Source organism: Prunus dulcis, chromosome 8 (genome assembly GCF_902201215.1).
Source record: "Prunus dulcis chromosome 8, ALMONDv2, whole genome shotgun sequence".
Lineage (NCBI taxonomy): Eukaryota > Viridiplantae > Streptophyta > Magnoliopsida > Rosales > Rosaceae > Prunus > Prunus dulcis.
Window position 1 is genome coordinate 2,440,795 of NC_047657.1, and position 21,915 is coordinate 2,462,709.

Below are 21,915 nucleotides of genomic sequence, written 5' to 3' on the forward strand. Positions count from 1 at the left end.
CGCCTCAACTCCGAAGTCTTTGCATGGTCCTACAATGACATGCCTGGCATATCACTAGACATCATATCCCATAGGCTTAGCGTCAATCCTGCCATCCGACTAGTCCGACATAAGCGTCGCGCTTATGACCCCGAGTGCTATGAGGCCATGAGGGCGGAGGTGGATCGATTGAGCAGCACCTCGGACAGCCCCCTCGGACAGCTCCTGCGAATCGGCAAACACTCCAGCTACTGCGCCGAAGACTACCAACCCAGCCCTGCCGAAGCAGCCTGCCGAAGGACAACCCAGCTTTTGCTGAAGCAGCTTTGCCGAAGGACAACCCAGCCTTGCCATGGTGACCGCAGAAGGAATTTTGCTGGCGAGCTCCGATGCTCGACGAACCCGGCCACTTTGCCATTAATTCACCACTTATCGACGCGCACGACAGCAACAACTCGAGCAACAAGTCAAAACTTTCCTCCCGACAGCTTTCTCGAAGCCTACCTTAACTGTGAACTCAAACTTGCCGAACGGCAAGATAAGCAATCCCAAGCTTTTTTCTACTCCCAATCCCAACCCTACCCTAACTGCCGAAACTACTTGCCAAACGGCAAGACATAAAACAATTCCAAGTTTTTCTACTCCTCCCAATCCCAAACCCTAGGCCCAAACCCAATGTACAAGGCCATTGCTCAAGCCCAATATCACAATGAGCTATATTGCCAAAGGACCCAACTCCAAAACCCTCCTAGCGCCAAGGGGAGCTAGACCCTTGCCGAACGGCAATGGCCATGGAGGAAGTGTGGAGAGTCCAAAATTTTCAAAGGACCCGGCCCCTCGAAGGTCTAGCTCCCGAAACCAACAAAAAAACAAAAAAAAGAAAAGAAAAGGGGCTAGACCCCTGCCGAACGGCAAGGGCCATGGAGGAAGTGTGGAGAGTCCAAAATTTTCAACGGACCCGGCCCCTCGAAGGTCTAGCTCCCGAAGCCAAAAAAAAAAAAGGGAGCTCGACCCTTGCCGAACGGCAAGGGCCATGGAGGAAGTGTGGAGAGTCCAAAAAAAAAATGGCTAGACCCTTACCGAACGACAAGGGCCATGGAAGAAATGGAGATCTCCCGAAATTCTCCAAAGACCCGGCCTGCCGAAGGCCCAGCTCCCCAAAAAAAAAAAATGGCTAGACCCTTGTGGAACGGCAAGGGCCATGGAAGAAATGGAGATCCCTCGAAATTCTCTAAAGACCCGGCCTGCCGAAGGCCCAGCTCCCAAAAAAAAAAAAAAAACCTACGGACCCAGCTCCCATCCTATCTGTAACAAGCCCAAGTACCCAGGTACCCAGCTACCAGCAGTTCTAGAGGCTTACACATCTTGTATCACACATTTCATGTGTCGATGCAACTCATAGCTTGCCAACTCGGGGGACTATGGAGTGCCATACGGCTCCCAATGAAGCTGGAATGCTCGGTTACAATTCCAAAAACTCACAAGTTCCCAACCCAGAAGTTACTTCTCGACCGCGAACTTGGGGGACTACTGTTTACACCATAATGAACCGAGCAGACCCAGCATCAAAGCGACTAGCACCAAGGCAGCCACGCCTTCTCCCCTGCCGAAGGAAGACACACTTCCGAGGTGCCAGACACCTGCCGAAGCTCCCAGCTGCCAAACTTAATCTCCAGGACACGTGTCGCCACCACGACGACTTGCACAAAGTCCCACATTGGAACTTTGTGCAAAGCTCCTACTTTCACCTCCCTATAAATAGAGAGCAGTACCCAAGTAAAAAGGGTAACTATTCTCCCACTTTTACTGTTACTCTGCCAGAATTACTACCTGTAACTGACTTAGGCATCAGAGAGCCTTCGGCCGGCACTACACCGGTGTCCGAAGCAAGAAAATTTGGTGTTTTGACCCCTTGATACACAATGTTCGTGTCGACATTTCAATTTCTCCATGCCTAACATTCATGTGAAAGAGCAAAATGGAAAACCCACAAAGATTAATAAACCCAGAGGTACTCACATAGAAATTAATCAAAAAGCTCTCCAATTTCCTACACCGAAATATAAATAAATAAAATCGATATAAAAAAAATAAAAAAAACATAGAAAGTTTAGTTCCATTTTTGGAGGCGAAAAAGAAGAAGAAGGGTGCCTTCTGATTCGAAGAGAAAGATCAGCTCCTGAGTTGCAGAAGAGAGAGAGTGTGTGTGGAAATGGGCAGGGGCGGACGCACCAAGGGACAAGAGGGGTCAATTGACCCCTTGGGATGCCAGCGTTTGCTGTGGAGGTCGCAGGAGAACAGTTGCAGACCCCTTGGCTAGCAGCTTGTTGACCCCTTGGATGCACTGAACGTGCTCGATGAAAGTCCCCAAAGACAGAGAGAGAGGTTAGTTGATGGGTTATCGCGATGGTAACGGGTGTGTGAGTTTTAATTTTGGATAGAGAGAGAGAGAGAGAGAGAGAGAGAAGGAAAGACAAGGTAGAGCAGATCAAAAGGAATTTGTGTTGCAACCCAGAGGAGCAAAATAGTCACTGGAAGAAAGCCACAGATAGAGAGTTCGACTGCAGAGGGGGAAAAAAGAGTGTATCTTTGATTCGTGCTGTGTCGTGAGCTAGTCTTTTTTTTGTGGTTTTTTTTTTAATTTATACTGAAGGCCTATTTTGCTTTGAAAACAGCCCTTCCTGTGGCTGGGCGCATTGGGTTAGATTACTGAAAAATTAATTCATGTCCTCCTCAGAAGTCCAATAGGTTAATTAACATAAAGTGGCAGCCTCCACCTTTGGACTGGAATAAAGTGAATTTTGATGGTTCAGTGCATGGTAATTTGGCTGCAACTGGTTTTGCAATTCGTGACTAGAATGGTAATGTTCGATTAACTGGCGCTAAAAACTCAGGTCAAGTGTCAATTACAGTTGCGGAGTGTTTAGCTCTTCGGGATGGCTTGGCCCGTGCCATTCATAATGGTTAGAGGAAGATCCTGGTGGAAGGCGATTCAAAGCTTATCATTGATTGTGTCAACAATGTGGTTTCGGTTCCTTGGAGCATCAGTCTCCTTGTACAAGACATTCGAATGCTGAGTTCTTATTGCAAAGAGATTTCTTTTCAGCACATCTTTCGGGAGGCTAATTTTATTGCAGATGATATTGCTAGTTTAGGCCATAATCTTGCCCCTTCCCGGCTGTGGGATCGTGAGATTCCTCTAAGTTGTTCGGTTCCATTTTATTTTGACTTAGTGGGGCTTGCGTGCCCGCGTGGTTTCCGATTGTTGTTTATTTCATTTTCCTTATAAAAAATAAATAAATAAAAATTTAGGTTTTAGCCATGAAAAAACTTTCACTTTTAAAAAAAGCTAAAGCTTCTTCAAAAAAGACAGAAAAACCTCTCAACTTTCAAACCAAAGACATGCAAATGTAAAAGATTCCTTAGAAAATACAAAATAAATAAAGGCAATTTTGTCCATTTTGGCTTCTTTTAAAAAATTTATGTTTCCTTTGGCATTTTCCAAAATCTCCTTAAAAAATACATAAAAATATAATATTAAAAATATTAAAATGGGGACGCTAACAACAACAAACATGTTATATTATATGTAGTATTTAAAAAAAGAAAAAAAAAAGAAAATGAGAGCTTCTTTTTTTTTTTCTTTTTCAAAGTGGGGGGTTGGGTTTGTTTCATTTTAAATTTTTTTTAAAAAGATAATTGTAGTCTTTATACATTATAATTTTATTCTTTATAAAAAAAATGATATTCTCTTTTAGATGAGACATAAACAAAAGTGCCTAAAATTATTAAAAAATAAATGATTTATGAAACTATAATGCAAAGTTTTTAATAAAGAACTCATCGTGTACAATTGAAATTTGGATGGAAACTATTTTTCTGTTTTTCTAGGGTTATTTTCTTCTAGAAAAATTTTGAAGTTTTTACGTAGTGACCCCTTGGCTCGAGAATCCTGGATGTACCACTGGAAATGGGGAAGTTGGAAGTTTGGAACAATTACTTCGTTTTTTTAAATTTTACCCTCAAAAATATAATAACCATGACCTCATGAAGCTTGAAGATCAACTTGGGCTTTATATTGTTGATATGCAGCGCAGAACGGAGTTTTCATCATTGAACAGAATTACTGACTTGACAAAAATATTGGTGAATACAGAAAGCAGTAGAATATACAACTATGTGTATTTACTTCTTACATTAGTTTTAGTTTTACCCGTTGCAATTGCTTCAGTTGAGAGAACTTTTATGTCAAGGTGAAAACAAAAATATAAAATTCAATAAAATGTTGAGTTAACTTATAGTAAACGTGTGTGTATTAAAAAAATAATAATAATAAAACTGAGTTACAATGTAAATATGGATTTCGTCAAATTAATTAGAGCAGACGCCATATATAATGTATTTTCTATTATTCCTTTCTGTTTATAATGCTGGGACATCGAATGTGAGAAGATATATATATCTTAATACTAATATTGAGTTTTTTTTTTTTTTTTTTTGGTTACAAGGAGGGCCAAAGCCCGACAAAAACACAAAGGAGAACTACACTGGGACAAGCCTCGCAGTGGTTCCCCTAGAAGAGTCATTAGCCAAGAGGCTAACAATAGAAGGAGGAGGAAGATCAATAACATGAAAACCCAAACTGGAGTTTTGACCCAAGTGAGCCATATGGTCCGCAGCAGAGTTTTGCTCTCTATAGATGTGATATATGGTGCACTCCCAGTCACGCAAGAGCAAGTCTTTGCAGCAATGGATGATGCTAGAAAGGGGGTGGTTAGTTCCAGTTTCTCCATTAATAAGAGATACAGCAGTGAGAGAGTCACATTCCATATGAATTCGTCGGATGCCTTCGTTCCACGTGAGGAGCAAGCCTCTGAAGACTCCCCAAAGCTCCGCTTCTAGGATACTGCCACTTCCCAGCTTCGTAACAAACCCCTTGACCCAAATACCAGCATCGTTCCTTATGATGCCACCAGCACTAATAGCGCCCAAAACACCCATACAACTACCATCCACGTTAATCTTAAACCAGCCAGCACAGGGAGGAGACCAGTGAAGTTTAAGGACATGTTTAGGAAGCTTGGAGTTCCTGGATCTGTTAGCCACCAGCCATTCACGGGAGAAATGGATGATCGGAATGTGGGGCCAGGGAGGAGGAGAGAAGTTGAGATCAAAAACTTTCTTACAGCGCCATTTCCAGCAGAACCATAGGGCAGCCAAAAACAGGGAGGACCAAGGGATACCCTGCATGCAGCTGAAACTAGCTTTAATATTGGTGAAGAGCCAGTCCTTAAAATCCATAGAGAAAGAGTGAGCAACTTGATTGGGAATGCCAATGGAGTTCCACATTTTAGCTGCATGACTGCACCTGCGAAAGAGATGATCCAAGGACTCCATGGAGCCGTTGCAGCAAGGGCAGTTGGGGTTGGAAGCTAAGTTTCTTCTCACACGTTGGACATTGGTTAGGAGCTTACCATGAATCAACAACCAGAGAAAGGTTTTGATCTTGGGAGGGACCTGCAGCTTCCAAATAATATCCCAAGTCCAAGTATAGTTGGTCTCCTCAGTAAACAAGGAGAGGTAAGCCGTTTTCACAGAAAATTCACCATTGGAGGTGCGCTGCCATATACAAGAGTCCGCCTCAGTGTGATTAAACCCTGCAAAGATGCAATGAATTTTTTGCACCACATGTAAGGGGAGGCAGCCCATCAGCCAGTCTGTGTTCCAACCTTGCTCCGTGAGAAAATCACTCACGGTCCAATCCAGCATATCAGCAGTAAGGGGGACTATGGTGAAGTTCTCCAGAGGACCACAGCCAGCCCAATTATCCTTCCAAAACAAGATATTGTCACCATTCCCAACTCTCCATTTAAGACCTTTGGAGGCAAGTTGAGTCCCAAAAAGAATACCTCGCCAAGTACTAGAGCAATTTAGGAATTTAAGATTAGGCGCAGCAAGCAAACTTTGGTCTTTTAGGTACTTGCCATTGAGAACTTGGGACCAAAGACCCTGCTTTTTTTGAATAAGTTTCCAACCAGTCTTGGCAAGAAGGGCCTGGTTCATAAAATGGGTCTTTTTTAGACCTAGCCCACCACAGCTCTTAGGATGGCAAACAGTGTCCCAGTTGACAAGGTGGATTTTAGTTTGGTCACCGGTATAACCCCACAAGAAGTCCCTATTAATCTTATCAAGCTGGTTACAAGTAGATATAGGAAGCTCAACCGATTGCATCGTATAGATTGGTATAGCAGAGGTGACAGCTTGCAAGTAAGTGAGTCTCCCTGCCATAGATAATGTGTGGCTCTTCCAGGAGGCTAATCTGCGCTGCACTTTGTCAACAATCCCAAAGTAAGTATCCTTGGTAATTCTAGATTGGATCAAGGGAACACCAAGATAATTCCCAAGGCAATCCGTGAGGGGAGACCCGCAAATATTGGCTAAAGAAGCAGCAATTCCAGGTTCAGTGTTAGGGGAACAGCAGATTCTAGATTTCTCAAAGCTGACTTGCTGACCCGAGGCACCGCAAAAGAGGTCCAAGCAATGCTTCATAATCTTAGCTTGGTGGATAGAGGCTTCCCCGAATAAAATGAGGTCATCCGCAAAGAAAAGGTGGGATATAGCAGGGCCATTTCTAGCAGCCTTAACAGGTTTCCAGGTTCCAGAGGAGATATGTTCAATGATAATATATTGAGTTTTTTGGTTGTTGCTGGAATAGTATCGAGTTGCAATAGAGTCATCCTTGCTTTATTCTCTTCCAACCGGAAACGGCTTTGCTCCCATGAAAGGAAAGTATCACCGGCCACTTTTATTTGATCTAACCTTTTATTTAGTCGGCAGTCCCGAATTGGCCAAAATACCCTCATCTTATCTCCTAATTACTCCTCTCATTCTCCTTGGTAAAAGAAACTACAAGAGCATGATAGTCATTTCAGGGACTAAAATGCCTACAAAATGGACCCACGGTGGGTTCCCTTAAACGACCCGTTTGGCATCGTATTGGGGCAGCCTGGAATTTGTTTGTCTCATTATTTTCACTTCCGTTTTTAACTTTTTTTTAACGTTTAATCCTCCAATCGAGGGTTTTGAATTCCATTTCGGATTTCATTCTTCTTCACAATCTCAAAATTAGTTTACGAATCGTAATCGGAACCCTAATTCTCGAGGTTTGGATCTAAAAGGTCCCAATGGCGGATCACGAGGAGGAGGACCTGCGAACGGCACTACGGATGAGCATGCAGAATTCGCCTCCGGAGCCCAAGCGCAGCAAACCCAGGGACGGCCCCGCAGGAGCTCCCACCGGGTTGCCTGAGGAGTCGTCGGAAGTGAAGACCCGGAGACTTCAGCGAGAGCTCATGGCTACTGCAGCCGAGAAGAGAATGCTGGATGCCAGAAAGGCCTCGCCTTCACCTAGCTCGGTCTCGGGGTCTGCGGGCTCCTCGGGTTCGGCTTTGGCGGCAAAGGTCGTGAGGAAAGATAAGGAATTGAGCTTGGAGGAAGTGAATTTGGGAAAAGGTTTGAGCGAAGAGGATGCAAAGCAGTTGTTTTCGATGGTGTTTGGTGCTGAGGTTACAAAGGGCATTCTTGCACAGTGGAGTAATCAGGGTATAAGGTGTGTATAACACTCAATTTGTACTTATGGCCTAATTGTTGCCTTCATATCTGGTCATGCTCCTATTTTGCTACATATGGTGTTGCTACTGGTTTAGGATATAATATATTGATATAAAGACAATTCAATTTAAGTTTACTTTGAATCGACGCGCAAGTTCTGTTCATCGTAGTTTTATGATTCACTCCTCAAACTTTATGTTTCTTTATGCATCATCCTGTTATAGCGCCATAATTTTTCTGGTTATTTTAACTGCAGCTGTAAGACATCAGTTATAGAAATATTGAAATCACTTCTTGAAACTGCTGCCTCATTAAAAATATTGCCTCCATGCCTCCATTGTTAACAAGTTTCTTGAACTCACTTCCCACTTTGAATTACATCACATCCTTTATATGGTTTCTATTCTTTACTGTGTTTGTAATATTTGAAATATGAATTGTGGTTGTTTCATGTACTTGCCCTTGGTTAGCCATTATAATTTTTTTTTCTCCATAGGTTTAGCCCTGATCCAGAAACATCTATGGGTCTAGTGCAGCATGAAGGTGGGCCCTGTGGCGTTTTAGCAGCAATTCAAGTAACTTCCTGATTTCTCAACTTATGTGTTTTGAGTGTCCCATCCTATTTGCCATGGTTAGATTTTGAAGTTTAATGATTGATGCTGATTTGAGAATGAAATTCTGGTTACAAAAGTTGAACTCTGTGGAGTCTGGACTCCTGTGTTGTATAAAATTCTTTTCATTCTTTGCACACAGTTACCGGTGCATTACGATCTGATTTTAGTTAATGTTCCCTTTTCTGATATATTGGTTCATTTTATTCTGAAAATTTTGGAAGTCAGTTTGTTTCTATTAACAGAAGCTTTTTTAAGATTATAGTTTAAAAATAGGTTGTTTTTTTTGGCCTCTTAGTTACTAGTGATGGGGGAGAGAAAGTAGGAGTTGTGGGATAAGGGAGAGGGAAGATGAGAGTAAGATTGGGGAAATGATGGGAGTTATATAAAGGTGGAGTAGTGGGATAAAAAATAAGAATTGTTGTTTGTTAATTACTTTTTATTTTCCAATTTAACCCGATTTGTTTTATAGAACACTTAATAGTTTATTTTCTTCATTTTATGGAATAATTGAAGGCCTTACTCTGACATGACTAACTCACACAATAAATTGGTATTTTTTTCGTGTATTGGTACAGAATTATATGTTGGCCGTGAGGGGCTGAGTCAAAAACATTGGTTTTAAACATGTAGTACATTGGTAAACACGTGGAGTGATAATATGATCTGGTTCAACCATTGAATAAGCATTGTTCATTGGTTGTAACTCATTTAATTATTTAATTGGTTGGGCTTTATAGATTATAAAGCATGGCGAAACAAGTCATAGCATTTGATATGGTTTCCCTTTTCTCTAAAATTACAAATAATTATCTGTTACTCTGCGTCCTATAGCAAATTGTAGATTGACACATCTGATGCATCATTTATATGAAAAGAGAAACAATACGTCCAATGTATAAGGATGTCCATTTCACTTTTGACCATTTAGCATCTCTTTAATTGATAATGTTCTTATATAATGTAAAAATAAAATTTTTATGGTATTGGTGAATTGTGGTCGATTAACAGGTCTCCAATTGTGTGTGCAAGGCCTAATAGAAAGGTGATACCACCAATAGCACGACCCTATTTTAGGATGGTGTTGCCCAAATGCCGAATCAAGCTTAATGTGCTTTGTCTTATCTTGGATATCTGATAAGTTTGTAAGTGGCATGTTAATTGACTTAGAATGTAAAAATAGAATTTCTTTGTAATCAACGTAATTACTGTTTTCTAAATTATAAATAGTTCAAAATTTATATCATAATTACAAAAAGTGAAGCATTCTATGTCTGAACTCAGATGGGTTTCATTGGCTTAGCTCCCTGTGAAAATCAGATGGTCCTAGCATTACCATACCTACCTGTAGACCACATAGGTGTATCCTTAATGATGAAAAGAACACTAAAGAGTTTCTAATACAAAAATACATTTTTAAACCCCAAATTGAAGTGGATGGGCTAGTGTAGTCTTTGAAGTGGTCCAATTACCTCTAGCAAAATTGGGTAATGATGCCCTTTATTGTTTCTCAGAAGGTTTCTAAAAAAATAAGGTGGTATTTCACTTGTTGAATTTAAAAAAAATTTCTTGCTATATTGTAAGTAAGATTTTTGTCTCTTCAATTTTAATGATGTGGATGAAATTACGATGGGAGGAAAGAAAAAGATTGTATTGTGCCTTTTATCGTCCTTTCTTTCTAGTATATATGTTTCACATAAGACTGAGTTTTTTTATTCGTGATGTCTTTGATGTAGTACTAGTTATCGTGGGATTGCTATCATCATATGTTAGTTTTTGTTGCTGTAATGAGATACATTTGTTTGCTTCCACCCCTAGGTGTTTTTTATCTTTTCTTCTCTCTGTTTTATTATTATTGTTGTTGTTGTTGTTGATGTTACTGTTTTATATTTCTTGGTGTTGTGTTAAAAACTGCTATTGACTTGTACATGCATGTCATGATTCTATATTTACATTGGTTACAGTATTTTCTGTTTGGTTGTGCAGGCATTTGTTCTCAAATACCTCATTTTCTGCCCACCTGAATTAGGTAAAGTTGTACCAAACATGCATCACAATATGGGTTCAAGGACACTGTCTAATAGTCCGTGTGTTGCATCGAATAATTTTGCCTCTCTTACTGAAGATGCAAAAGCAAGGTGATTAATCATTGCATGGTAAATTATACATCTGTGTTTTAAGTTGATGATGCCTATGCATTATGTTATTAGTTTTGGACTTTTACTGTTTCATAGTCCAATCTGGGGAGAATCATAGAAATCTGGTTAAAGCATATGATCCTGTACATCCTTTCTGGTTTACTCGTTTCTGTAGCCAATTGTTTAGTTGCGTGTTTACACACTGCAAACTGGTGTCGTCCTTTGTAACTTTACACTAATTTTACTGTCCTAATGCTGTTTAACTTCTGGTTATTACCGTAACTTTGAGTATGGAATTTTTTTTGGAGGATGTGCAGAATGCTTTTTCAGTTGTTTTTGTCCCACTATCATCATTTTAACCTGCACAATTAGAAAGTCTTAACTTTTCATAACTGTTTTACTTTTATATGTCAAAGTTTTGTAGTATTTACTTTCTCGTTGTATGTTGTCTCCGGAAATCATCTATAACTTTTTGAACTTTGTTTTACGCTTAGACACAATATACTCTTTTATGTACAAGGCTTCCTGCTTATATGATTATTATTTTCTCTTAAATATGGCAAAAAGTCTTTGTAGAACCTTCATTTATATCAATACCTTCACGTCTGTGATGACCCGCTTCAGCTAAAATTGACGTTTTGTGCTTTATCATATGCCTATAGTCATGGTTTTCGTTCAGTTTCTACTTTCCACGCAGTCACAAAAACCTTACATATAGAACAAGCGGTGTCTTTATTCTGGGATAGATTTTTTACTTCTGTTTGGGCTTCACCATCTAGTATCTAGGCATTTTAAGGATGCTCCTTTCAGTTTACTCGTTCTGTATTGGGCTGATTTTGTGGGTTAATGGTTCTGATAATTTTTGACCTAGTTTAGTTCTGTGAGGCTTTTGGTGTTCCTGATGGACCACTTTTCCATCCTGCTTTGCACTCCTTTTTTGTTTTTTTGTTTTTTTTTTTTCTCGTTTTAACAATATACTCATTCTAATTAATTTCGTTGGTCCCAAATCAGTCTAAGATGGTATCTTATAAAGAGGAAAAAGAAACCAGTGTGTAAACACGGTAATGATATCTTCTGTGCTATTAACATATCTGACTCTGATTATAGTCTGGAACCGACGATATTTATTTATATTGGTAATTTGATTATTGTTTTTGACGATTGATTTAAAGTTTTTTTACTCATTGGGATGCTTGTTGAAATCAACACTTGATCTTTTTGACAGAGCACTGATTAGAAGTATGGGTGAAATATTGTTCTTATGCGGAAGTAATAAAAGGGCTGTGATTGCAACTTTGAGTGTTATTGGAGATGACACTGAGAGGTCTAAAGACAATCTGGATGATGAAGTAAGTGAACTGAAGCTTGTGGATAATGCTCTGTTTTCTGATAGGAATAATGTATGTTGCACTTGCACAGCATTTATTTGGATTTCTAGGTTGAATTGAATTTTGGACCTTTATTTTTCCTGCTAACGAATATAAATCTCATTCCACAGGTAATAACAAAATCACTTGAGGGTCTTTCAATTGAATCAGCTGCTGATTTGCATAAGGTGCTAAGAGTTAACACATACACAACACGAGAAAGTGCATTTAAAAGGCTCCAAGCTGTGATTCCTGTTTTCCAAAGTCGTATGGGGGCATTGCTGTTCCTTATTTCTGCTTTACTTTCTCGAGGACTGGTATGCTTGTTAGCTTAAAATTTCTCTTGAAAACTGTACACTTCAGAAACAGTCACATTATTTCTTTGTTAAACTTTCTCTTTTGCAGGACTTAGTTCAAGCTGACAGGGATGATCCGAGCCTACCTCTTGTCACTGCTCCTTTTGGGCATGCTTCACAGGTACAATTCTATATTAATGAATTTCCACTTTGGACCCAGTGCTTCAGTTGTTGATCCATTTGCAGCTCTTTTTTTTGAATTTTGTGCATTGTTTTACCTTTGTATTTTATGGGACAGGAAATTGTGAACTTGCTGCTCTGCGGGCAGGCAGTGCCCAATGTTTTCGATGGAAAGATGGATTTAGGTGGTGGCATGTCTTTAAAGGGTGTATCCAGACCTGTGGAAGTTGGATTCCTCACTCTGTTAGAATCCCTAAATTTTTGTAAGGTTGGCCAGTATCTGAAATGCCCAAAATGGCCAATATGGGTAGTTGGAAGTGAGTCTCATTATACAGTCCTTTTTTCCCTAGATACCACTGTTCAAGATGAGAATGAACTGGAAGGAAGGGAATCACAGATTCGAAAAGCTTTTGATGCACAAGATCAGAGTGGAGGTGGTGGTTTTATTAGTGTGGAAGGCTTTCATCAAGTCCTTAAAGAAACTAATGTAGAACTTCCAACTGAGAAGGTTGACCTCCTATGCAGCACAGGATTTATCGTATGGAGCGAGTTCTGGCAGGTCATTTTGGAATTGGACAAGAGCTTAGGAGGGCTGAAGGATTCAACTGGATTGATGGGTAAGAAGGTGTTTGATCTTTACCATTTTAATGGAATTGCAAAATCAGATCTGAATGGAAACCAGCTAAGCTCTGGAGGCGAGACTCCAGTTCAAAGACCTAGGCTCACAAAATTGAAGGTGTCGGTTCCTCCAAGATGGACTCCTGAAGAATATATGACAGATGTGGCGGTGTCCTCTGGTTCTGGTGGTAATGAATCTGGAGGGAAAGTCACAGAAATTGCCAAGCCGGAGCCTTCTCAGCATGCACCTCTGGTGGACTGCATAAGAACGCGCTGGCCCCGTGCTGTCTGCAATTGGATAGGGTACCCGCCTAGTATAGTCTGAAATGTTTGCCAATCTTATTTGGGGACAGTTTGTTGTACTTTTATTGTTGGAAGCACGCAGAGCTCATTATTTAAGAAAGCCAGAGTGATGAGCTTGTGTGGATTGGAGTGCCACCATCAAGATATGGAGAGGGTTCGTCTAATGTTTTCTTCAGTCTCAAATAGGCGGACAGTGCCGATGGCATTCTCTATGTGCATGCCGCAGCTTCAACAATCAATTCGATTTTGATTTGTCAACATGTTTTCGGAGGGGGAAAAACTCTTGTGAAGTTTATTGTCAATCCGAATTGTAAAATTAATTCATAATCATCCTTCTTGGGTAGAGTTATCAGTTCTTGGGAAGGTCTTCAATAATCAAACATCAAGTTTGTCTCGGCGAAATTGTTGTAATGATTCTTCCTGAATTACTGTTGTTACAGTAGGAAGTTTTCCATGTCTTGATATGTTACATATGTATTCCTTCTCTTGAACCTTATTCCAGTGTTAAAAGCTATATGCTTTTTTGATGAGGTATTAGGTATTACAATTTTTTCCAATGGCTTTTGTGGAGGTATCTACTTATTTCAACCCCAATTATAAGAATTTTGAACTTTCACTAATTAGTTATTTTTTTGGTTACATAGCGGGGTTTCGAACCCGGGTGCCAGTTGGAAGGGGGATGGGTGGAAGATGCTGCCAAACCACCGCAGCTAAACTCCATTGGCACACCAATTAGTTATTAGTTGAAACTGAAGGAGAACATTTTAACCAAGCCGACCAGAATCTACAGACATTTTCATAGTTAAATGTATGAATGCAGCAGAAATTAAGGTAAGAAGGCAACACCAATATTTTACTAGAAATCATTGAACAAGATTTGGAGGCTTCAAATTCAACATACAATTTTCAAACAATGCCCATATTTCATGGGGGGAGGATGGAAACAATCCACTTGGCACCCATATATAGCTACTACTTGAATCCATCTGCGATTTATTGTGCTACATACAAGCCTTAATTTTGTGTTGACCAAAAAAGCCTCGAGGAATTTCTTGATTTTTTAATTCACTAACAGATATCTCATTTTCCAAGTTTTGATACATTGTTAGGATGGAAGTGTAAGAAAATGACACTTGTTGGGATAGAGAAACCTTTTAACTTGCAATGTGCTACAATTGTTTGGACATCTATCAAAGAACCCCCACACCTTGTGCATAGCCCGTTCTCTCTACTTTTTTTCAGCTCAACTTCTTTCTTTGGCATGGCTTCAAGGTGTTGCTAAATCCCAATTATTTTATCTGACCAAAAAGAAAATCCCAATTATTTTATTTGACAAAAATGAAAATCCCAAAATTTATGTAATATCAAATTGATGTGGAGTTTTCCTTGAAAAAAGAAAAGAAGTTTCGCGATAAATTGACAATGTCAATATAGTTTAGAGAAAAGTGGCATGTGGCTTTAAAATTAAATATTATTTTTGTCATCATTTCCCATTTGGTATGAAACATTCTTATTTGGCTCACAGAAAAGCTCCCACATTTTTATTTGTGGAGATCGAGCTATTGGTTGTTTTCCTAAACTCTCACTCATATTTCAAAGCAGTCCCCCTCTTGAACTATACAAAATTGGTAAATCTATTCCCATTATTAAATTTTTAGCAATTTCATCTAAGACGACGTCAAATAAAATATCGTGTTCAACGCATGATTCGCTTTTGAAGGTCTCTTAATCATGCCACTCCATATTGGTTACAAAAAATAGACTTAAATGTCATTTTGAAAAGGTACGTGCTCTACACTTACTCACTTTTCATGACATGCAGAGCCAGTTTTTGTAAGAAAAATATGACTTGAGAAATCAAAATAGCAAGGTTATTTTGAGTAATTCAATCAAATTTCAGGGTCAACAAACCAAATACCATAAAAGAAAAGAACCTATATGCAACAAGGCACTTGCTATCAAACTTCAAAAAGTTTGCTTGAAATCCACACAACCGAACCTCGTCCACTTCATCCTCCATCTCCAGAGACAAGACAAAAACCTGATACCGCCGAATCAGGGAGAAAACAACGAGAGGCGTTATCTTTAGTGACGGCCACAGAGCTCACTGCCCCATCCCAGGCCCTCCACGTGTCCTCCGAAACTTCTTTTAGTACCAGATTAGCCCCTTCCCTTCCCAAGCCATTAACACCTCGAATCGAGTACCACCACCACCATCTAATCCAAATCTAAACGACTATTTTGACTCAAAAAAAAGGAAAAAAAAAAAAAAAAAGGACTATTTATTTATTTTTCTGTAAATGTTTTTTGGGGGATAAATATATATTTATTTATTTGGCCATTGGTGGGTTTTGTGTTTTTTGGTTTCTGAAGTTTTTAGTGACAGTGGTGGTGGTGGATTGTGGGGAGAGAGAGAGAGAGAAAGAAATAGGCGAAAATGGATCACGCAGCCGATGCTCACCGTACGGATTTGATGACCATAACGAGGTTCGTGCTGAATGAGCAGTCCAAGCACCCTGAGTCTCGTGGAGACTTCACCATCTTGCTCAATCATATTGTTCTTGGCTGCAAGTTTGTCTGCTCTGCTGTCAACAAGGTCTCTCTCTATCATTTTCTTGTTACACAGATACGTATTGGTTGTTTTTTCTGTAAAATTATATCGAATGGCAACCTGGGTTTTGTTTTTTATTTGATTTTGTCATGGAAATGAAGGTTTTTTTAATCTTAATTTGGCAATTATAGGTTTGAATGCAAGGCTTTCTCTGTTTTAGTGCTGTGATGTGAAATGGGTTTTTTACGTGAAATTTTTAACTTGTGCAGGCGGGTCTGGCCAAACTTATTGGGCTTGCTGGAGAGACCAACGTTCAGGCAAGTGTTTGATGCTTAATGGGTGTAAAGTGATATCTGTTTACATTAAATATTTTCTGTTGGGTAATTCTTTATGTGAGTTTGATTTGCTGTTTTGGTTAAAGGGTGAAGAGCAAAAGAAACTGGATGTGCTTTCAAATGAAGTTTTTGTTAAGGCCCTGGTTAGCAGTGGCAGAACTGTAAGCCATAACATTTCCTTTTACAGTTAAACTGAATTTTGAAAGACTTCATTTCTGCTAACGATTTGGGTTTTATGGCAGTCTATCCTTGTTTCGGAGGAAGATGAAGAGGCCATATTTGTGGAGCCATCCAAGCGTGGAAAGTAATTGACTATGCTTTATGCTGGTTATTTGAGCTTGTTGCTATGGATTTTTATTTTTATTGTTATTTTTTTTCCAATTTCTTTTTTATGAGACTTTTAACTATCGGTTCTATGTGTAAATAATTCTCTGAACTTATACTGGGGGCAGGTACTGTGTTGTATTTGATCCACTGGATGGTTCGTCTAACATTGATTGTGGTGTTTCCATTGGAACGGTATGATCCTTCAGTCTGAAGTATGATATCTTTTATGTTGTTAGCATTGAAAGTCTGTGCTGACATATGTTCGCAAAGCAATTATTTGTTCCAGAATAACTCAATGTTGTGGTGGGAACCATTTGTCTTCTCTTTCATCTAGATTTTTGGGATTTATGTGGTAAAAGATGGCATTGAACCTACTCTGCACGATGTCTTGCAACCTGGAAAGAATATGGTTGCAGCAGGCTACTGCATGTATGGAAGCTCTTGCACGGTATATGAAACATCACTTTTCTTCTAATTCAGATGCATACATATTTTGTTTAGTAAACCCATCCCCTTTCCTGGTTTCCCAATTACTGGCTATTCCGTTTCATTAAAGTAAAATTTCTTATTTCGTTACTTTATCGGATTCCTCTGAGTAGTGTGCCTGACTAAATGGCAGTCTTTATTTGAATCTTTCTTTTGATGGTAGGATCTAGGATTTTCTTAGCCTGCAGTCTAGATTTGCAAGACAGTGCTTTAATTATTTGGGAATGTAATGATTTTACAGTTTGTGCTGAGCACTGGAACAGGGGTTCATGGGTTCACTCTGGATCCATCTCTTGGGGAGTTCATACTAACTCACCCAGACATCCAGGTATATCTCTTTTTACATTCCTCAACCAGCATAATCCTTACTGTATTCTGTTGAGAATGTACCAAGGGACATATGTTATCTTTGAGATTGGCATTCTTTTCCCTTTGTTTTGGAGCCTCTAACATTCAGTTTATGTCTACTTCTTTGCCCAGATTCCAAAGAAAGGAAAAATCTATTCAGTGAATGAAGGGAATGCCAAAAATTGGGATGGTCCGACGGCCAAGTATGCTAAGCTCAATTTATAATTTCTTATTTCTAAAACCATCATTGGAGATGTCTGACCCATTTGATTTTCAGGTATGTGGAAAAGTGCAAATACCCGAAAGATGGTTCATCACCAAAGTCTTTAAGATACATTGGAAGGTATCCTTTATTCTCAACTTAGCAGTCAATGAATTTCAGGTGTTTAAATTGTTTGATTTGGTCTTTCAATCCCAATCCGAAATTGGTGGTGAACTAAAAGTTTATTTATAGGTCAATGATTTTTAGCTTTCTTTCTTCATCATTTTAGTTTCTCTTTTCGTGTTTGTGTTCAACATCTGATGTCGTTCTGTTTCTTTCAATAAGAAGTTATATAAGTTATGATTTTATCATGTTTAACAGCATGGTTGCTGATGTTCATCGGACACTGCTTTATGGAGGTATCTTTTTGTATCCTGCTGACAAGAAGAGCCCAAATGGGAAACTGCGGTACGTTAAGCGCGATTATAGCTATAATTAACCGTTTAACAGTCTATTTTCAGATTGAAGTTTAAGGAATTTAGTGACTCAGTTTGATTTAACCTATCTCAACTAGTGTTCTCTACGAAGTCTTCCCCATGTCTTTCTTAATGGAACAAGCAGGCGGTCAGTCATTCACTGGCAAGGAACGGGTAACATTTCTTATTCGTTATTGTGCTAATTGAAATGGGTGAAATAACTAGTTAGTTTTATGTATGCAAAGCTTATCATGCAAGATATGCCAGAGCTATTCTCTACCCTGCCATGAAGTTTTGTAGGAACAGAGCATACTCTATACAACACACACAGGCATTCTCGTAACTGCAAAATTTCGAAGAAATTTCATTTTCTAGGAAAGTAGTCAAACGAAATTGGAAATTACTAAAAAGGGTAATGTTCTCTCGTCCGGCAATTTGGGATGCTATGTTGTTTTGCTATTTGAACGATTGGTTAATTGTTGAAATTGATAATCTAGCAACTTAACATGCAAATGGGCATGACAAGAGAACATTTAATGTTGCTTGAAATTCGACAGATTTTATTTGATAAGATTAAGTTCTTGCTAGTTGAACTTTTGAGACTCAATTGGGGGTATATTAACATGTATCTTGGCAGGCCCTTGACCTAGTTCCAAACAAGATCCATGAGCGCTCTCCAATCTTCCTTGGCAGCTATGATGATGTTGAAGAAATCAAGACACTGTATGCCGCAGAAGGGAAGAAGTAATGAACTTATAATTCTGTTTCTGTTACAGTAATTACATAACTGTTCAGCTATCTGAACTTCCATCTATTAAATCAAGCTGTAAAGCGAGCGTACAATAATTTATTGACGTCTACAACTCTAACAAGGTTATATTCTTATGTTTTGAATTATAGCCTCATAACGTTTTTTGGCTCAAGTTTTCGTAAAATATGATATATTAGTATTACAACATAAATTATAAAATAGCATCATTATATTTAATTTTATTTATAGATTAAATGGAGAAAAATAGAACTTGATACGAGAAAATTCTAAACTCTAATCCTCCCAAACCTCTGTTGCTGAAATTAGAATTCTGCCTCATTCAATTTTTATATTCTAGTTTCTTTCCTTATTTTCTCAAATTAAAAAAATGAACTCGAAAAAACGAAACTCACAAAAAAAAAAAAAAACAAAGGGGGTTAAAGGATAATGAAAAACAAAAAAAATAAAAAGCTTAAAGGCATGAGGAGTAAAAAACGCAGCAGTATTGCAAACTACTGGAGACTACATTATTTCATGGGAAAATTTTAGATCCTAACTAGTCAATTCCTTGGAGGATATAACGTCAAGATTTCTATCCATACTTGTGAACATTGTTGCCTGTAGTCACACAACTGGATGGAGAAATTTTTTAGAGAATAAGGGTGGGCCCCCATAACTAATTCCTAATGACTATCATGGGACTCTGTAAGTAAAGATAACAAGAAGAAAACAATAACAGTAAGAAACCATCAAACTGAGATTCATCAAACTCCAAATTCTTTTATGGCTACCTCAAAGTACAGCTGAAAATCTGATCCTAGATAGCTGGGATTCAAGAAATCTCCATGCATTCAAAAATCTAAAAGTAGAATAACATTGAGAGAGATTAGTTAAACGTCACAACAATTGATTTCCCAGCAAAAGTATCTACATCAAGCTGTCCTCAGAGGAGGTGAAACAAGGATGACACCGTCTCCTCTAACAAAGAGAAAAGGAACATTCCGCTTTGTAGTCTGCGATAGAAGAATGAAAAAGAAGTCATCACCTAAAAATCTAATACAACAGCAAGCTAGTAACAACAGCCAAAACATACAAGACCAAACAAGTAAGGATCTATATTAAAGCCAAATGCAGTTCAATATAGGTCATGAAAATCCAACCATATATTTATCATCCTTTGTCTTTTTCTTCGTTAATTATGTTTTGGGGGTTTTGATTGCCTCTGGAACTATCCGATGGTACAGTCCTTAAAGCAGTTCTATGCCATGGTTTAAATTTATGCATCATTTTTGTTATTTATGCAAATTAGTCCTCCAAGAAAACAATATTACACGTTAAAAATGACTGGAATATAGATTTACTATTTTTGAAAATAAAAAAAGTGATCAAAGAAAAGAATGAGTAACATACCCGGACAATCTCTTCATAAGTTTCATCATCAATTTCTATAGAAGTAACAACTTCTTCAACATCACCAAGAATCATATTTAAGTGTTGATCATAAGCCTGCAAAGCCAGATTTCAAAAAACAAAATAAGAATCAGACACTAAGCTTTAAAAGCACAAATACTATGCTTGTAGGTACCAATTAACAAAATCAACTGACATAATTGTACACATACAAGAAAATTTATCATCACCCTCCATCCCTGATGTCATTGCATCAAGTTCAGACAATTGGTCCTCACATAACAATCTTTGGAACCAAACATCTTAGTCTTTTTTTCCGTTTCTTTACTACATATTAATTTTCTGATAGAAGAATTCCATTCATTTACACATTTTTTCTTACAACAGATGCAGTTAGAAGATTAGTGATTCCGATTGGAAATACTTTTGAGGAACATGGAAACAAAGGTGAAATGGAAAAGAGAGATGGTTTGGAAAGCATCAGTGATTGGCTTAGCATAACTCTTACGACAATTTCGGTGCTGGCTAAGAAGTATTGTTTGGTCAAAAAGACAACTAAATAATACTGGGATGAGTTGACTAGACAATACATTTGGAAGCTTAGCGCTTGATCTAGGTAGAGCATATAACGCTCGACCTAATCCTAGGTTCAATAAAGATGAGTTCACAAGTAGAAGTGCCATACTTAACATTGATTTCAAATGCATAATTTAAAATTTGAAATCAGTAATAAGAAAAGTGAGGATTTACCACTGGAAAAATCATAAAGATGGCTACAGATTTCTTATACAACCACACAATTGCGGAGAATACAGTAGAGTATAATTTCACGCTATGATAAAGCAAACAGCAATCGAAACCATCGTTCAACTTTTTTTTATTATTTTTTTTAAAAGAGAATACTCAACAATTAAACTACATGGTAACCACCAACTGAATCATTGCCCTAATCAACATAGTGTCAAAGTACCCTTGTAAATTTCTTTCCATATTCAAAATGCAGTACATAAAAACTAGCTCAAACCTTCAAAGGAAAATACAAAAATTCAAAAACCAAAAAAAAAAAAAAAAAAACCTTAACGCATACCATAAGAAAGCAACCCTAATTTAATTTCCATTGAAGACGTAAACACTAAAGTAGCATACTATAAACCCTAACTTTCTTTTGTCTATTTTTTGTTTTTTTGTTTTTTTGTTTCCTCCCGAATCTTAAACCCTAATTCGAACACCCCAGAAAGTAGGTAAAACCTAATTTAGAACAGAGTGAGAGACATGGAAGGCTGTGGAGACGTACATGGAGTTTACCGCGGAGCTCACGGTCGGAGCGGAGCTTGACGTAGATGCGCTCGTCGAGGCTGAGCCTTATCAGATCCAACGGCTCCTTCACGGCGCTCTCTTCCTCACTTGCCATCTCTTCAGTTTGCTCTTAATCCAAATGGGTTTGGTAAAATATGCGGGTAGCTGAGCACAGGGATTCGCTAGATCCTCTGTGTGTTTCTCTGTATTGTTTGATTGTAGTTGCCGGGCCTGCGTGCCACTGGGTTGTTGCTAGCTTGGGCCTTCGGCCTTTGTTTGCCTTTTGTCTTGTCTTGCAATGAAATTGCCTTTGGGCCGAAAGAAAAAAAACAAAAAGAAGCTCCATTATTGTTTGTTTTGTACCTTGTTCGTAGTCAAATAACCTTTCTAAAATATTTATATAAAATAATTTTTACTTCACTTGGCTTATACGTAAGCGAAAAAAAAAAAAGGATTACACTTGTGTCATGTCATCATACTTAAACAAATTGTTTGACAATCTTGACGGACGCGAGTTGAAAAATAATAGTTAAGTCAAAAGAATGAGAAGTTCTTATTTTACCCCTGACAAATAAAAAAATCTTATGAAAATAAGCCCTAAAGACGATCATGAGATGTATTGTTTAGGGA

General features: G+C 38.5%; 3 protein-coding genes across 5 annotated transcripts; 2 read left to right on the forward strand and 1 right to left on the reverse strand.

The window, feature by feature from the left end:
- The first annotated feature begins 2,419 nt into the window (after positions 1 to 2,419).
- LOC117636417 (fructose-1,6-bisphosphatase, cytosolic) lies at positions 2,420 to 18,751 on the forward strand. The gene is made up of 13 exons (XM_034370901.1): positions 2,420 to 2,446; positions 15,511 to 15,699; positions 15,924 to 15,971; positions 16,076 to 16,150; positions 16,232 to 16,293; positions 16,442 to 16,508; positions 16,651 to 16,764; positions 17,044 to 17,130; positions 17,283 to 17,353; positions 17,428 to 17,493; positions 17,734 to 17,820; positions 17,927 to 18,002; positions 18,466 to 18,751. Exons 2-13 carry the CDS (start codon positions 15,541 to 15,543, stop codon positions 18,574 to 18,576), a joined length of 1,023 nt encoding a protein of 340 aa, XP_034226792.1. The 5' UTR covers positions 2,420 to 2,446; positions 15,511 to 15,540; the 3' UTR covers positions 18,577 to 18,751.
- LOC117636415 (ubiquitin carboxyl-terminal hydrolase MINDY-3) lies at positions 6,827 to 13,660 on the forward strand. 3 transcript variants are annotated; one of them, XM_034370898.1, is made up of 7 exons: positions 6,828 to 7,588; positions 8,087 to 8,165; positions 10,188 to 10,339; positions 11,565 to 11,739; positions 11,838 to 12,023; positions 12,112 to 12,183; positions 12,301 to 13,660. In XM_034370898.1, the coding sequence occupies exons 1-7, from the start codon at positions 7,164 to 7,166 to the stop codon at positions 13,123 to 13,125; spliced, it is 1,914 nt and encodes a 637-aa protein (XP_034226789.1). In that variant the 5' UTR covers positions 6,828 to 7,163; the 3' UTR covers positions 13,126 to 13,660. The 3 variants fall into 3 exon arrangements, with proteins under 3 accessions (XP_034226791.1, XP_034226789.1, XP_034226790.1); XM_034370899.1 differs by having other exon boundaries at positions 6,830 to 7,588; positions 11,565 to 11,688; XM_034370900.1 differs by lacking the exons at positions 8,087 to 8,165; positions 10,188 to 10,339 and having other exon boundaries at positions 6,827 to 7,588.
- Positions 18,752 to 19,312: 561 nt separating the features above from the next.
- Positions 19,313 to 21,484, reverse strand: LOC117636473 (sm-like protein LSM3B). Its single transcript, XM_034370980.1, has 3 exons — positions 21,284 to 21,484; positions 19,990 to 20,085; positions 19,313 to 19,592 (listed from the first exon to the last, which is right to left on the reverse strand). Exons 1-3 carry the CDS (start codon positions 21,398 to 21,400, stop codon positions 19,512 to 19,514), a joined length of 294 nt encoding a protein of 97 aa, XP_034226871.1. The 5' UTR covers positions 21,401 to 21,484; the 3' UTR covers positions 19,313 to 19,511.
- Positions 21,485 to 21,915: the final 431 nt, after the last annotated feature.

Coding starts and splice junctions, on each gene's coding strand:
- LOC117636417 (XM_034370901.1), top strand. CDS start 15,541: ATGGATCACGCAGCCGATGCTCACCGTACGGATTTGATGACCATAACG. Junction 16,151..16,231: donor TGGTTAGCAGTGGCAGAACT/GTAAGCCATAAC, acceptor GTTTTATGGCAG/TCTATCCTTGTTTCGGAGGA. Junction 17,821..17,926: donor AGCCCAAATGGGAAACTGCG/GTACGTTAAGCG, acceptor TATCTCAACTAG/TGTTCTCTACGAAGTCTTCC.
- LOC117636415 (XM_034370898.1), top strand. CDS start 7,164: ATGGCGGATCACGAGGAGGAGGACCTGCGAACGGCACTACGGATGAGC. Junction 8,166..10,187: donor GCGTTTTAGCAGCAATTCAA/GTAACTTCCTGA, acceptor TTGGTTGTGCAG/GCATTTGTTCTCAAATACCT. Junction 12,184..12,300: donor CTTTTGGGCATGCTTCACAG/GTACAATTCTAT, acceptor TTTATGGGACAG/GAAATTGTGAACTTGCTGCT.
- LOC117636473 (XM_034370980.1), bottom strand. CDS start 21,400: ATGGCAAGTGAGGAAGAGAGCGCCGTGAAGGAGCCGTTGGATCTGATA. Junction 20,086..21,283: donor AGCTCCGCGGTAAACTCCAT/GTACGTCTCCAC, acceptor CTGGCTTTGCAG/GCTTATGATCAACACTTAAA. Junction 19,593..19,989: donor CTTATGAAGAGATTGTCCGG/GTATGTTACTCA, acceptor CTTCTATCGCAG/ACTACAAAGCGGAATGTTCC.